The sequence below is a fragment of the Excalfactoria chinensis genome, chromosome 2 (assembly GCF_039878825.1).
Source record: "Excalfactoria chinensis isolate bCotChi1 chromosome 2, bCotChi1.hap2, whole genome shotgun sequence".
NCBI lineage: Eukaryota > Metazoa > Chordata > Aves > Galliformes > Phasianidae > Excalfactoria > Excalfactoria chinensis.
Window position 1 is genome coordinate 110,837,710 of NC_092826.1, and position 16,126 is coordinate 110,853,835.

The following is a 16,126-nucleotide window of genomic DNA, read 5'->3' on the forward strand; positions in this document are numbered from 1 at the left end:
ACAAGGCAATTATTAAGAGAAAGGAGCACAGAAAATTGTATTACTCTGAAATACTTAGAGTCCAGCAACAGACAGGCTGAGATTTCATCATACCCCAAATCACTCCACCAAGTCATAACAAAGGGAACCCCTATTACTACACCATTTTTATGACTCCTCATGATGTGCTGTTCCAAGGCTGCAGTGCCACAGAAAGGCACTGAGATGGTCTCAGACTGCAAATTTGTCAAGCTGAAAAAACAAATCACTATCAAAACTTTCTAGAGTTTATCTGTTTTTTTAAATTCAATACTGATAACAAAATAGAACCAAGGTGATGTTGCTTTTACACCCATAATGAATACTGTTTATTAAATGCATATTTGTATGTGATAGTAGATTTTTTTGCTTAAGCAGTTTGCTTCATGAAATTACTCAGAACTGTTCAAGTATAAGGCAGCTAGCAGATAAAAGCTACTTCACACAGTTTGAAGATGACGACTATAGCATGATAGCTGTATTTACACTGTCAGATACTAATACAGTTGAATACTACCTCCCATTAGCAGTCCATAATAAAGAGTTTGGGAACAGAACACAGACTGCTGCTTCATATAAATCCCTTTTTATTACCCTTCTCATCTTTGTGGGAGTAATTCAGTAATGAAATAAAGCATGGAATAGACACACTTAAATATTTTTCCCTGACTTTTTCAAATATGGAACTATCCTACATAGCACTCAAATTTGCAAAGACATACACAGTCCACACATAGTACAGTCCATGAATCACTGTACTTGAAAAATGAGCCTTCTTGTGCACAATGTAACCACTTCTGTCATTCAACATGATACACAGGAAACCACTGATAATGAAGATTGTTTTAAAAATCTCATAAAGCAAAAGTTTTCTTCATTTATGTACATGTGATAAACTGAAAGGGTCATTATTTCAGGCACAGCCATATGTCACTCAAACTTGCAAGGGTCTCATCAACAAAATCTGAAAAACAGTGCTTATATTTTACATACGCTAGTTTTGAAAAAGCCTGTTATTGCGGAAGCCTGTCAGGTCCTGATTCCTACTTGACTTAAAATGACAGACTTTAAGCAGTGAATTTCTGTTCAAATAATTGACAGATCAGTTCAAATATTCAGCTTAATTTTCAGGAAGTTATATATAAATATCGGTCTCTATTTCATCTGTGATTTTCTATTTAAAGACTATGAAATCTCAAAGTTGGGAAAATCACTTCCTCATTCACTTCCTTTTTTTCTTCTCTCAGTACAGTGTTACTTTTGGCAATACCCTAAGATTTGCCAGATTTTGGATAACCAGCTGCAAATAACTGCACTTTGAAACAAAACTGTGTTTGAAAAAGACTTTGAAACTGACGGTTATGTTCTTATTTCAAGCATGTGAAGCCCTGCATGAGCTAGGGATACTTTCTAAGAAGGAAATAAGAAACATGCTGCTATGCTACTGCTATGATATTCCCTAAAATATTCCCTTCATGATTGAAATCCTTTGACACTAATTTCAGTATTACTTAGTTACTAGTCCCTTCATTGCCATGAAATAAGAGAAAAATGAATTGCAAAGAAACAACAGTTTGTCATTACAAAAATTGCTGTGCGAGTAACGAATGCAATTTTACCTTACCTGAAGACGGTAATAACATTAGACTGTTTATGTGTTTCTAGAAAAAAACACATTTGTGGATAACCATATTCTACCTTTAATCATCTAGGAAATCAATCTTTAAGCACTTGCACAGCTCCTGTTAATGTTAGTGGTATTCCTTCTAAGCTGGAACTATGAACATTAATATTATAGTCTGTAGTTCTATCACTTAAATGAAAAATTATTTATGTTGTTCAGCGTCACAGCTTTCTTTTTTGCTTAGTTTTGTTTTATTGATTTAAGGAAGCAAGCAACATCTTTCACAAAGCAAAGCATCCACATGCAGTGTATTTCGGCAGTATATCCATATTATTCTCAACAAACTATCATCCTCTTAAAGTCAGGGCAAGCACAGAAAACTTAAAATACTTCTTAAGTGCTATCTAAGGATTTCTGCTAAGGAAGTGCTACTACAAACAGGCTTGAAAAAATTCATGGCACAATGTGATAAAGAACATACGTGCAGATCTGAAGAAATGGGTCTGTGAGTCCTAAGTACATCCTATTAAGACTCTTGCTTCTATAACATGGTAATAAGAACATAAATCATGACAGTGCAAAACTACTCATACTTCAGCAAAGTTAAGGATTACGAGTTACAAAACTGGGAACAAAACTTTGATATATTAATCTTTTCTCTTCTTGTCAGGAGTCCTGTGATCTGATCTACTTCTGTACATAAAGCCTCAAACATGATTTTCCTTGAGGCATAAAACTCACTCTGATGAGGGAAAACATACCACACAATACAAAATAATTTTCCCAAAGCCATCAACAAAGTAGATTCAAATAAAATCAAATTTTGTTTCATTTCCTTTTGACTTTAACTATGATCTTTAAACAGATCTATGGTAGTCATGGTTTAAACAGACTTATGGTAGGTACAGAGTTAAACTTGAATGGCAAAATTAAACAACTTCAAGAATGCATTTGTTTTGTGTAATTTCTTTTGGGTTTTTTGTTTGTTTGTTTGTTTCTTCACAATTCATTTGGCAACTGCTTTTGATTAAAATCAAGTACACCCCTACCAAGAGTAGCTTTCCTAGTAAACAGTGAAAAATGGAGTATCACAGATGAAATCATCAAAATGCAAATGGAACGACAAAGAATCCGATACCACACTACCACATAAACAAAATCTAGAACCAAAATACTTAGAACAAAACAGATGTCAGCATCAGTATTTGCATTAACAACAAGGATTCAGCTGAATAAAAGAGCGGCTTATACTCTTATATATTGACTTTACAGTATGTTGTTGTCTTATCTCAAACCAACAAAAGTAGGAGTTTTTAACAGTGTTACACACACTGAGACAAGTTTGTCTGTAGTACAAGATCATAAGAGTACAACTAAATCCAATCTCTAAAACTAGTCCTTACGGCTTGGTTTGAACCCTGTTTAAAAAAAAAAAAAAAAAAAAACAAAAAAAAAACCCTAAGATATATTAAGTATATAGCTTAAAGATATGTATAAGGTATATTTTTTTGATAAAAATTTAATAATTAAGACTCATTACTTCATGTCCAGGTTCATCAGCTTTCTTGCACCTAATCTATTTCTTCCTATCCTAAAAACTGCAATGAAAGGATATATACTGCTGAAAAATAATGAACTCAAGGATATTTCTCATTTGCTATTTACAAGAACAAATCCAGTTTTGCAAGAGGCATATGTAACTGTCCGCATGTTTCATATAATAAAAAATGGACAAATATACACAGCTTACACAGGCCAAAGGCATATAGGGATTAATGCTTACCATTATCATTTTTGAGATTTCCATTGCTGAGCTGTTTTAACCTCTTCTGATGGGATTTACCATTGTAGTGGATCTGTGCCTGAGCAGCAGAGTTCAGCTGAATATTACAAACATTGCACAAAGTGAAATTGGTCTGCTTCTTTTCTCTCTCCTTCTTTTCTTCAGTGCTATCAGCTGCTAATTCTTTCTCATTATCCCTGTCCGGGATGGATGCAAAAGCCAAATTGTATGAGTGGTTAGAAGCTGGTAAGTCAGGGCTCCAGGGTTTCTTCATGTTTTCTGGGGAGGAAGAGCAGAATTGAGAAAATTGATGAGTAATGCAAACTAATGTAAAAAGTAATTCTACATTTGTAAACTTGAAAAAGGCAAAAAGCTTTTTTGTGTGTGTGTGGTTTAATATTAAATTTCTGCTTGTGTATTTTAACTTTGTTTTATAGTTCTGCTATGTAACTTGCATAAGTTCAGAGCTACTCAAATGAATGTGTAGTATGGAGCCATGCTGGAGCAGTGCGTGGAGAGCTGCAACATATGGGAAGTATCCACACTATTCCGAAGACTTGACTTTATGCTAGAGACCTCACATTATATCAGAAAAAGAGTGAAGAGCAAGGATCAGCAAAGACAAAGTTCTAGTTACTAACTGACTGCAATCCCCATATCCCTTCTTCCCCTTTTGCTGGGGGGAGGCTTTGAGTAGTGTCAAAAAGGCGAGAATGAAGGATTGCACATATGGGAAAAGATGAGGAAGGCAGAAGCTATTTTAATGTTCTTCATCCTCATTTCTCACCACGCTACTCTGGTTCAATCATGAATAAATTAAATTAATTTTCACCAAGTCTATTTTGCCTGTAACAGTAACAGACATATTACTGATAGTAATACACTATCCCTATCTTCAGGTCAACCCTTGAGATTTTCCATCTTACTTTCCCCATCCTGGAGAGAACAGGGACTGAATGAACAGCAGGGTGGGGACTGGGCTGCCAACCAAGGGCAAACTATCATAGAAACAGAGTTATTACAGCAAACATATTTTATGCCTCTCTCTAGAAATAAATCCAGAAATACAGTATTTTTATATTTTAAATATAAACTATAAACGAGGGCAGTTAAACTTTGTGTGGTTGACAACCCATGGTTATATTCATTACATTCACTGCTACATTCAAATACTGTTATTTTCATTTTCTTAAGTTATAGCGCTTACGAAGGGTGGGGGAGATACAGTTTCTTCTTCTTATGTTTTTATATTTTGATGTGTTTAATTAGCAGAAGAAAAAATATAACGCCTACATTTTAGTTAGCTAATTGCACAGACTTCACTCTTGAATTTATTAATTAGCTAAGGTATTTAGCAAGCTCTGAGTATTCTCTCTCCAATTCCTTCAAATGATCTCAAGACAAACTCTAATCACAGTATAACTTGTCTGCTTAAAAAATGTCCAAAGATAAATAATAAAGATGCTCTATTTCTTTCTTCACTTAACATTCCAGAACTGAAAGTTAAGGATAAACTGGAGAATTTAGATTCAGCTAGTACCAAATTGCAACTAGTACAGAAATGAGAGAAAAATCCCATCTGCAGAACTTCAAGTGAGGTCAATGTAAACATGAGCTTCCATGATTAAAGGTGAGCAGAAACCGCACTGTGCTCTGGATAACTGATTTACTATTCAAGGATTATGAAATGCTATAACAACTTAGCATCTTGATGAGATCTTTATATAGCATATAAATATTTAAACTACTTTGTTCTCCCAGACTTAATGAATAAATGAAGATCTAGCCAAATAATCTAATCTGTACTCTGCATGGGAGGAGAAAAAAAAAAAAAAAAAACTGATGCAAACTTAAACACAGTGGTCTCTAACTGACAAATAGAGACAAAAACACAAGACAATGGACTACAGATTTCTTTAATCCCAGCTCCAGATAAGGCTCAGTACCTACAAATAAGTTTAAATAAGACTTCAGATCTGATTATACAAAAACAGTGCAAATCATTCTTGAGAGATCTTCAGATGTTGGAAGTTTCACATGATTATGAGTCAGTCAAAACTTTTGCTGTTGTCTCACGAATCAAATTACATTTACAGAATTGGAATCAAGTAAGAGAGACAAGCCTATCTAAAGATGCAAAGCTAAACATATTGACATAAAAACCATTTTCAAGACTAATTTTCAGACTTTGTTAGAAATGAATATTATTTTCTATCGTGATAACTAGAATTATTTTCACATAACATTAAAGTTATAAAATTAACACTTAACACTAGAGTTAACAAAAGTATGGACTGAATTCTTAGAAGAGGTTTGCAACTGCTGTAAACTGAAACCATGTCAGTCAGTACTACTATTTCCACTTTTGATCACAGTAACCTTTATTATTATAGAATTTTGGCTGTTTAAAACAAGAAATGAGAAAGCAGACTAAACATTCTAAAACAAAATTCAAGAGAAAAATCAACATGAAAGTAGTTATTAAATAAAACTTATTATGGTAACAGTAATTATAGTAACTTTTACAACCCCCATAATTCCATAAGAAGTTATGAAACCGTGGAAGCTGCAGCAGAAAGATGAGAAATTCTATAGCAGATCCACAGCACATTTCTCCTAGTAGGAGAAGCATCCTCCTGAGAAAGTGGCAATAATACATCAACATCCCAGCCCTCTGGGGATATTTTTCACTCCAGAAAGAGTCAATAATTCAGTCATTAAAAGAAATAAATTAATTAAGAAATTCAATTTTTAATGAAAGTGTAATAAGGATTAAAATATTAATATGATAGTGCTACTTCTAATGAATTATTCTAAAAAACTTTCCAGGCATCCCAGTTTATATACATTCTGTGCATTAATATACATCTTTTTGCATTGAAAGTATTCCCCACTAGAGAGCAGTATGAATTTAAAATTTCAGTGTATCCTATAGTGCTAATCATATAGGTTTGAGATTACTATAATAAAAAAAGATCATCTACACAAGATGTAAAGCTCAAAGTAAACATTATCTAGTAAACAAAAAAAAAAAATGTACATTGTACATACACACATGTGGTTCCTTTTGAAATACTAATGCAGATAAGCAGCCTCGTAAGTCTTATTACCACTTTATAACTTCACTCTAATACTCCAATTAATACAGCATAAACAAAAGGCCTTTTTTAAAAAACATTTTTTATCTTGAATTCCAATTTCTTTCCAGGAGAAAAAACAAAAACAAACAAAACAACATCAACAACAAAAAACCTCTAAAATGCATACTGGATAAAAGCATAGTGAAAGTGAAATAATAAAAAAGATTATACCTTTGAAATAAATTAGTCAAGCATCTACCATTTGATTTGTGTATTCATTAAAACCCATGATGACATTACAGATCTAATATTTTTTGACTATCGCCATTTCTCTTCAGTATGGCATAAGAATGAAAATGTTTGTAACCGAAGCCTCGGCAACAATTAGGCAATCAGAACTTCCAGAAATACATATATTGCTGTGTTCTGCCACCATTACAGATGCAGTGATTCCTGCATGTATAATACAACTAGTGGACTAAGTAGAAATATTCCATACTTTTGAAAGCCTCTTGAACTGATGCTACAAGCCAGCATAACATAGCAGTATTTGGTGCTTTGATTGTTCACAAACGGTTTTGAGCAAAATACTCACAAACATGAAGACAAAAAAAATTTGGAAAATATGAAAAACATTCCCTACCATTATGTTTCTCTTGACTGAAATGGTTACGTATCACACAAATACTGATCAGTTTTGCTGATAAGGTCCCCCCCAAAGAAAGCTAAACTCTCAACCTTAAGGAGCGCTGCAGAGGTCAACAGCAAGCAAGATGTGAATTAGCAAGGTAACCAGGAACTCAAAATTTCAAGCCAATTTAAATAGCACCGCAGATAAATGCTTACATTTATTTTCCCTGGAGTTCTGAATGCAATTTTGGCTCAATGATGCTTACCAGTAAAATGAACTTCGCATGACATTATAGCTTTGTGAACTAGAAAAGTGTCCCTCGTGGAAAACCAGCACAACAACATTGTGTGATGTTTACTAGCTTCACTAGCATAGCTACTGCCTGGAGATTTCCAGCCTGTGCTTAAATGTAAAGGATTAGAAATAATAGCCTTCCCATGAAGCTATCCCTTACCTTCTTAACTGTAATACAAAATCACACTTCCTACTCAAGGCTCTGTAAGGAAAACTTTACCCACTTCTATTAAAAATGACTTTTTTTTCTGAACCACCTTGTCACTGTGACTGTGTACATAAACGAACCCAACATATCTGATTATTAAGTGACCCAGAGCAAGAACGGTACTAGGAGACTGCTGTGAAGTTAAGGCAGTTTTACTCAACATTGACCACTTGCCACTGATTAATGACATGATGCATAATAAAAAAAACCTCTCCCTGGTTTCCTCCCAGAAGCCACCACTACAGCCTTTCCAGATTTTTTAGAAGGACTGAACTTCTGCAGGTAATGAGAAAACATGGATAATCTAGCCAAATTACTTATGGGAAAAGATTCAAGTGCTTCTTGTAAGAGTTTGATAACAACATGAAAACAAAAGTTATTCGGACCTACTTCTTTGGCTGTACTACTGATTCTCAGGAAAACAGCCTGTATAAAGCTTTCTCTAATAAAATGTACATTAGCTGCATTTGCTGGGCATACCAAAGTATATATGGATCTAACCCTTGTACTGTTTACACATTCACATGATTTGTCTCTGCTTTTTGAGAGATGTCAAGTCCTCTGCCAAAGATTATCAACCAAGAACAACAGATGATAGCTACTTTCAAAGAAACTTCAGGGGGAAAAAAAAAAAGAGAGAGGGGGAAATATAGCTTTCTAATTATTGCTTTGTCAATTTTCAAATTTGAGGGAATGCCACCAGCACACAACAGAAAGCCTCACCTCCCTTCCTCCCAGTAACTGGAAACCTCCCATCTTTTCAAAAATCACAAACACAACACAAGATCTTTCAGAAAACGGGCTGCTACTGTTTGATGGCAGTCTTGGTAGCAGGGTTGCATTTGTATCAAACAGTTTCAACCTAATTTTCAGACTTTAAGAATCTCTTCCACACAGTGAGTCAATGTATGTGATAGGATCCTTCCCAAAACAGGATCCATGAGCTGCGCTACAAATTGTTACCCAAAAATCCCTGCCACACTGGGTTCCTGAGACTCCTGTACCAAGAGGCAAGTGGCAACTAATTTGTTTTTGAACCTGTAAGTTGAGTTTGCTGAACAAAAATGCATACATTTACCCTAGAAGTTTTATTACAGGGAGAAGCTTAAAATGAACTTACTGTCTGTACACAAGCCTGGTGGAAGGCTCAAGAAAATAAAACAGCTTTTGCTTCTTCCATCCCTACTATCACTGAATGATGCGGTCCTGACATTGCTGTTGTCTGATTCAGATTAGAGCTGCATCTGCTCCTGGTTTTTAGGGCCCAGAGTGATTTAGATCATGGTCTATATTATATTACATGTCTCTGCAGTGGCAGTTACAAACATTAAAGGTCAAACAATGGGAAAATGGTGAAAGAGCATTCATGGTGAAAGCAAAGTTCTGAAACACAGCTCCCTCCCAGATGACCCAAGTAACCTTCAGAATATGCTGCAGGACCCATCTGTTTTCTCTGGATGGATGGATGAATGAACGTCATTTCAGTGGAAGAGCTGCTGGGAAATGGAAACTCATTAGGACAGGAAAGGCTTTTCTAAAATAGTTGATTTTTCAAGATCTCCTTTGTTCTGAATCTTCCAGATGAAAAATTAAATACCAATAGTAAAGAATACAGCAAGAGATGATGTGAAAATGCAGGGGAAAAATAAAATAAAATAAATAAAATAAAATAAAATAAAATAAAATAAAATAAAATAAAATAAAATAAAATAAAATAAAATAAAATAAAATAATAAAATAAAATAAAATAAAATAAAATAAAATAAGTAATTTTTCACTATTGGCAAACGTTCCATTAAGAATTTTAAGACTGCAAGAACCAACACCACCTTCTAGAAAAGGAGGAGGACTTTGTTGGGTCATACACCTAAAGATAAATTGTAAGTCAGTGATAAAACTGGGGACAGTAGTTAGTATTTCTCATTACTTTCTTTCTCTTACCTTTTTTGTCACAATTCAAGCCACTATTCACCAAATTTTTGTTCTAAAAAGTTCACACAAAATAAAGGAGGTAGCTTAAGAATAATTTTAAAAAGCATCAGGGAAGACAGAAACATTGTTTTTCCCAATTGTTATTTCTGCATATACTCTGCTCCTCCCCCAATCCAATCACTACCATTGTTATATGACTTCAGTGATCCATGTGAATAATAAGGAAATCATAATCATCATCATCTCAGGTGACTTTTGCAAAGTTTAAGATGAAAAGAATGACTTGTGTCAGGACTCCATCAGTAAAAGAAATGAAAGCAGTTTTCACCTGTATGTTTATTACTTATAGCAAGGAGGGAAGATGAGATGGAAAAAGACAGTTTATTTTAGGCTTGGAGGGCTTTATACTTTAATGTCTATGTCATGGGACTCCTCCCAAGAAATGCGTCTCTGCAAACTGGAACCTGGAAGAGCAGATTTTTATCCATCTGAAGTATCTTGAGCAATAGCGCAGAAAATAAAAGCCTAGGCTTTTGTTCTGTTTTGTCGGCAGTGCACTTAAATCTTTCAGGAAAGGCTGCATTTCAATACTGCAGCAAATTAACCGACTGCAGCCTATCTCCGGTCACAGTCATGTGCACTATGAGTTCCAAAAGGAACTCATATATGAACTCATCAGAAAAAAAACTTCATTTCTTGGTTCAGCAGTTCCTTCATGCCAGAAACAACCAACAGACATCTCATAGTCTCAAAATATACTGCAGTCATTTTTTTAATTGAGTTCTATAAAAAGAGCTAAGCACTAATCAACACCATATGTTATTCAATTAGCTAGTAATACATATCTATTTCTCAAGCCCGTGCTAACATAATGGAGCACTTTGGGTGGTTTGGAACTATTTAAAGGCCAAGTAATTAATTTGCAAACATCAGCTCCTAAAAAGCTGAGAAGTGCTACTGTGGTGATTTACTTACATCTCTATAGCCAGAGCCAAGCCATTAAACGTTCTCATTTGGTTTTCACTCAAGCCTTTGTTTCCACAACGATCATTCCTGAAAAAGACTTCTGTCTAAAATGAGGACAAATAAAGACTGGCCCAGCCATGCAGCTGGAACCCAAGCACTGCAGGGAGTCTCATACCAAGCAGGTAAAGCAAGCTGCACACACTGCCTAACATCCCTTTCCAACTGTGGGAACTCATGAACAGGTTCTATGTAGAAGGAAATAAAAATAGCAACACATATCTAGGAAAGTTACAAGGGCTCTGCCTCCCATGAAAGCCTGCTGTTTTTATGCTGTGAGTACTTTTTCCTGTACAATAGATTCCCACATTTGGGAATTCCACCTGCAACCTCAAACTTATGTCATAGCGCTCTGTTGGCCTGGATCAAAAAGAAAAGACCGACGACTCCTATCACAACACAAACGGTCTTTACTGGGCAAAATGTTAGTTTTGACATTATTTCTAATAATATTGGTAGAACATAGAACATATAGATTTTAGATTTCAGGGGGGAAAACGCCAATTTTTTGCGTTTATTTTAAACGTTAATTTTTTGTGGTCATTAAATCTGAAAAACACAAATCAGATTGTTTAGCAGAATTCAGAGACAGATGTAAAAATTAAAGTACATACAACAATTTTTTGTCTACCAAACTAGAAACATTTTGTAGGTACTGGGTTTATTTTTATTTTCACAGTAAAATAACTTCACTTAGTTTTGCTGGATAAATTTCCTGATATGAAATGGTATAGGATACATGGATGAACTACATACTAATAAATATTATATGTCACTTTAAAGTTGTTTAATTTTTCCAGTACCTAAATGCCAAGTCAAATATTTTTATCTCAGCAGAAAGAGATTATATGTATAGCTGATTGGGCACAATGAGCAACTCGCTTAAGAGCAATGTCAGAAGTTCATTGTTTGTACTTCCTTACAAAAAACAAACCAGTACAGAACTTCAGATTCATTTATTTATTTAGCAAGATAACTCAATTCTCAAGATTGCCAGATTTCTGTTTCTATGGTTAGAACTCTCAGACCTTCTCATGCTCTAGGAAATCTAAATGCTTACCCCAAATAAAAACAGCCAGAAATTAGAAGTCTACCTCCCAGCTTTTTTGTTATACTCTCCTTTTAGTGGTATTTTTGTGGGTCTGTTATAAACAAGAGGCCTTTCAGACAAATGAACCATAGAAGAGCAAGACAGAAGTTTTAATACTTTAATCAATTACACTCTGATATGTAGATCCAACAAAATACAATACATTTTGTCTCTTAGTAAATGTATTTACACAAACCTTAGCAGTGTTAATGAATGATCAGGAGTTTAGGCTTATATCTGAAGATCATCATTTATACTTTCATAAAAGTATTTCTTTTACCAGATTATCTATATATTATAATGCATTCGAGCTCTGGTAGCATTTATAAATGCAAGGACTTTTATTATTGTTATTATTTTAATTTTTACAGCTTCCCTATACTCACTGTGCCATTTAAAGTGGAGCTTAATGGAGATCCGATTATTTTCCAAGCTATGCAAACATATCAAGGTGAACATCTGCTTTGTTTAGAAAGGTTAGCAAATGCTTTTGCAAGCGCAACTGGAAACTACTGTAATTTATCTTATCCTTCTGTCTTTGGACTGTATTATCTTTAGCAAAAAGGACACATTTAGTCCAGCATCCACAGTAAAAGGGACAATTTCTACTTGCAAGATTTGTTTTTTGTGCAGATTCTGTGCAATTTGGTTTAGAAGTATAAGATAAAGGTCATACTCTAAAAAGCATATTCTCTTCATAGTATCTTGAAAACTAATGTCTTATTTAAAGTATTCTGGATTAGGATAATGTACTTTCTTGTCAATTACAATTCTACCTCAAGATCTTCATCAATGCTAGAGACAGAGATAAACATCTAGCAAACTAGAATACCTTTGATGTGTACTGGGGACAAACCTGAAGACAAAGTAGGACATCTGGTCTTTTTATATTTCCTTAACAGAGCAGCGCTCTGTTATATAGCATATAGAAGCAGCTAAAATCCTCCATTACAAACACACAAGGCCAGCACAGAGCTTCAGATATCCAGCTGGGGAATTACTTGTAAAAATTCTGCATGATATTGCTGATTTTAAAAGGTATTTTGCAGTATCTTCCAAAACGCAGAACATTACCAGAGAAGTGCAGGAGCTTACTGAACCCATTAATTAAAGATAGTGCCTTATTATTGCTAAAACAGAAGCTTAAAATAAGAAATACTTTTCAGTTTCAGGATTTTTTAAAACATTTACATTTTGCACATTATGAAATGCTAATAATTAAAAAGCATCAGTGCATACCTGTAAAACACTTGCACATAATTGGAAGATGCATTTTTTCCAAAAAACAAGCAAACAAAAAAAAGTCTTAGAACGAATCATGTGTAGTATAGGCATAATCACACGTACACAGATAGAAAATAGAATTGATGATGCTTTCCAGCCTTCTCTGGGAGACCTTCACAGCAATATATCTTGTATTGCAATCTGCAGCAGATGCTCACAACAGACCCAGAACTGCTGCTCTAGGGAAGCCTGAGCACTTTGCTCAGCCACTGTGATCTGCAAAACCTTCTACTGCTGAGTTTGTAAAATGCTTCCATCTCGTCTAGCTCTGCTGGCCATCTGCAATCTCTCTTGACCTGTCTAGGAGTGCTGAGGCAGTTGAAAACTTCTCAGAAGTCACGCATGGCAAAATTTAAAGCTCTGGAAGAATTACGAAGTTTCTTCCTTCAGCTGTGCTGATTCAGATGAAGTTGTTCACAGATTCAACTAAGCCTCAGGACAAGTTTATAAAATACCTCAGACTCATTCACCTATATATTTTTTTCCAAATAGGGATTCAAATTTGCAATAAAATATTCTTTTGCATTGGAGGTCATTTAAGACTACTTGACACATATGAAATTTCTAGAATTAACTCATTTTCAAACACATATGGTGCTTGTTTCATTAAAAAACAGCCAGATAAACATATTTCTGTATAGGTGCAAGTCAGGGCATCTGAAGACAGTGGAACAGCTGGCATAAAAAAATGTTTCAAGAAAAGCCGAATCAGAAAACGGCTTTCGATCTACCTAGGAATTCAAACAGTAATTTCAGCATCTCAGCAGTCCTCATAATTTCTGCTGCTCTTGCTATGCATTACAGAACTTGTCACTTTTAAAATTTATTGTACTTTTTACAGCATGGGTTAAAGAACACTTAAAGCACATTTTGTGTTTGATATACCTTTACTCTAGAAGAATAGAAATGAGATCTCTTTTATTAATTTAGACCTTTGCTACTAAACTATTCACAGTAGCTGTCTCGAGGAATTTTCATGAGATTACCTGCATGAGTAAGAACTTGCATGACAAAAGATTTGAAGGACTGCAATCCCGTCTGAAAAGGGAAATATTAATTAATGGGAAAAAAAGAAAAAAGAAAAAAAAAAAAAAAGAAAAGAAAGAAACAGGCAGATTGCAGTGGTTAAAACTTCAGTATTATCTGTATGACTGAAGGTTGTAATACATTGACTAATGCTTTAATGGATTTCTCACCAACTTGGAAAAGTGTGTATGGCAAGAATGAAAAAAAAGAAAAATAAGCACACCTTATGTCAAATTATTATTTCTACTGCGATTTTTGATATTGTGAAATTTGTTTCTTTGCTGAAAAAAATATAAGAAAAAAGTGTTAAGTTATGAGCTGTTGAGACAAAAAAATACATTTCACTATTCATATTTGTTTGTCTCTAACCCAGTTCAATGTCAGTCCATTTGAAATCTGTCACATTGTTTTTTTGCTTGTCGCAGAAATGTAGGAAAGTAAACACTGAACATAAGCAATGCCATTAAAGAAACAAATATGAAAAGTGACCTTCCCTTAAGCCACTGCACATAGGAGACTACCCCATCCTACCTCTCATCTCCCTCATTTAGACAAAACAATCATTATTTTACTTGTCATTATTTAAATCAGACCCAGTAACGTCATTTGTAATCAACACTCACTGTCAGAAAGCAAATGTGAATGGCTTACCTTGCAATCTAGCAGTCTTATCCACTTCAGCATGCATTGCTCCTACAGTACACATCTGGAACCAATACTCACTCACTGCCATCAACTGCTGTTCACAAATCACTTGATTATTGATCAGTACGCTTATCACTCTTCATTGACTGAACTTCATTTCACATTAATGCTCTCCTGCTGCTTCAGCAAATTCTGAAACTTCTACTGCAATGAGAATTCACACTCAAACCAACACAGTGATCCTTCAAACTGGTTATTTCTCACCGTATCAAACTTTTTGCAGTTACCTTCATTTATTAAAGAAAATAATAATGATCAATTGTCTGTCACAGTTTCGAATTCTTCACCCAGGAATAGACAAGTGAGAGGGTTTCGTTTTCCTCTCGTAACACAGTATAGTTTCTAACTATATTAAGAGATGCTTTTACAGCACTGAAGAACTCAAAAAAATCTATAATAATACAAATAATTACTTGTCTTTGGGAAAGGTAATTGCTTTTTGAGGGGTATGAAATGGTTACCCATCACTGGGGAGACTACAAGGATGTATTTTTTACATTATTTGGAAAAAAAAAAAAAAAGTATGTCCATCCTGCCAAGTAACAGCAATTCTTGAATGTAATAAGTTCAAAAATGACAGAAGTTTCACTTAATTCATGCATTAATGTTCACATAAACTATATATATATATATTCAGATACACATATACTTACAAGTACATAAGTAAAGTTCAGGCTTTTTCAAAGAGTTATCAGTAGGGTCATGTAAGAGAGTTTCATGGAACATTCTTGTCTTGAAGTTTGTTCAGTGGCACCTACTCCAGACGTGCACTGCTTTTCAAAGCTAAGTGGTCAACAGTTACTTGTGCGGTTGAACAACAAGAAAGAACCAGTTTTGGGCTACTGTCTACTGAGTTCTCAGGTCAGATCAAACAGACTTATGAGGGAGGCATCTCCAAGGGCACAATGACCACCACGGAAACTGTATGCATATTTGACAGGCTGCCACATGGCAAACATATGACTGTGGGCATGCCATCACCCCTGACAAGCAATACAGTGTGTAAACATGTGAAGAGGATAAAAACCTAAAGTGTTCAGTGGGGGAGCTCTACCTCTGAACTGCAGCCATGTAATCAATGAAATCTCGCTGTCTGACCTGCAGAACAACAAAATGTCACTGGGTTCATGGTGGTGACCATGCCCTCTTTATAATTGACTAGAATTCCTCTCTTTACTTTTGCTAACTTCCCCAAATTCTTTAACTGCTTAGGATTTGTAATAAACCAGTTGAGTAACATTTGACCTTGCTTATGTTTTTATCTCAACTCAAGGTGTATATATCAAATCATCTCCTCCAACAATTGGAGTGAGACAGGTCATTTGAGGAAAATTATTTTGAGTCAAAACCACTCTTAATTCTTCCAAACCTTCTTTGTCTAAGCAAGGTAGCAATAGCCTTCCAGCTTGCCTCACATTAACTGAAATA

General features: G+C 34.8%; 1 protein-coding gene across 2 annotated transcripts in view; it reads right to left on the minus strand.

The window, feature by feature from the left end:
- Window positions 1-16,126, minus strand: part of ZNF385D (zinc finger protein 385D) — a 372,690-nt gene that overhangs the window by 295,426 nt on the left and 61,138 nt on the right. For both annotated transcript variants that reach the window (XM_072328232.1, XM_072328231.1), the window contains exon 2: window positions 3,426-3,704. In XM_072328232.1, coding sequence (XP_072184333.1) covers window positions 3,426-3,704 — 279 coding nt within the window. The remainder of the gene's footprint in view (window positions 1-3,425; window positions 3,705-16,126) is intronic.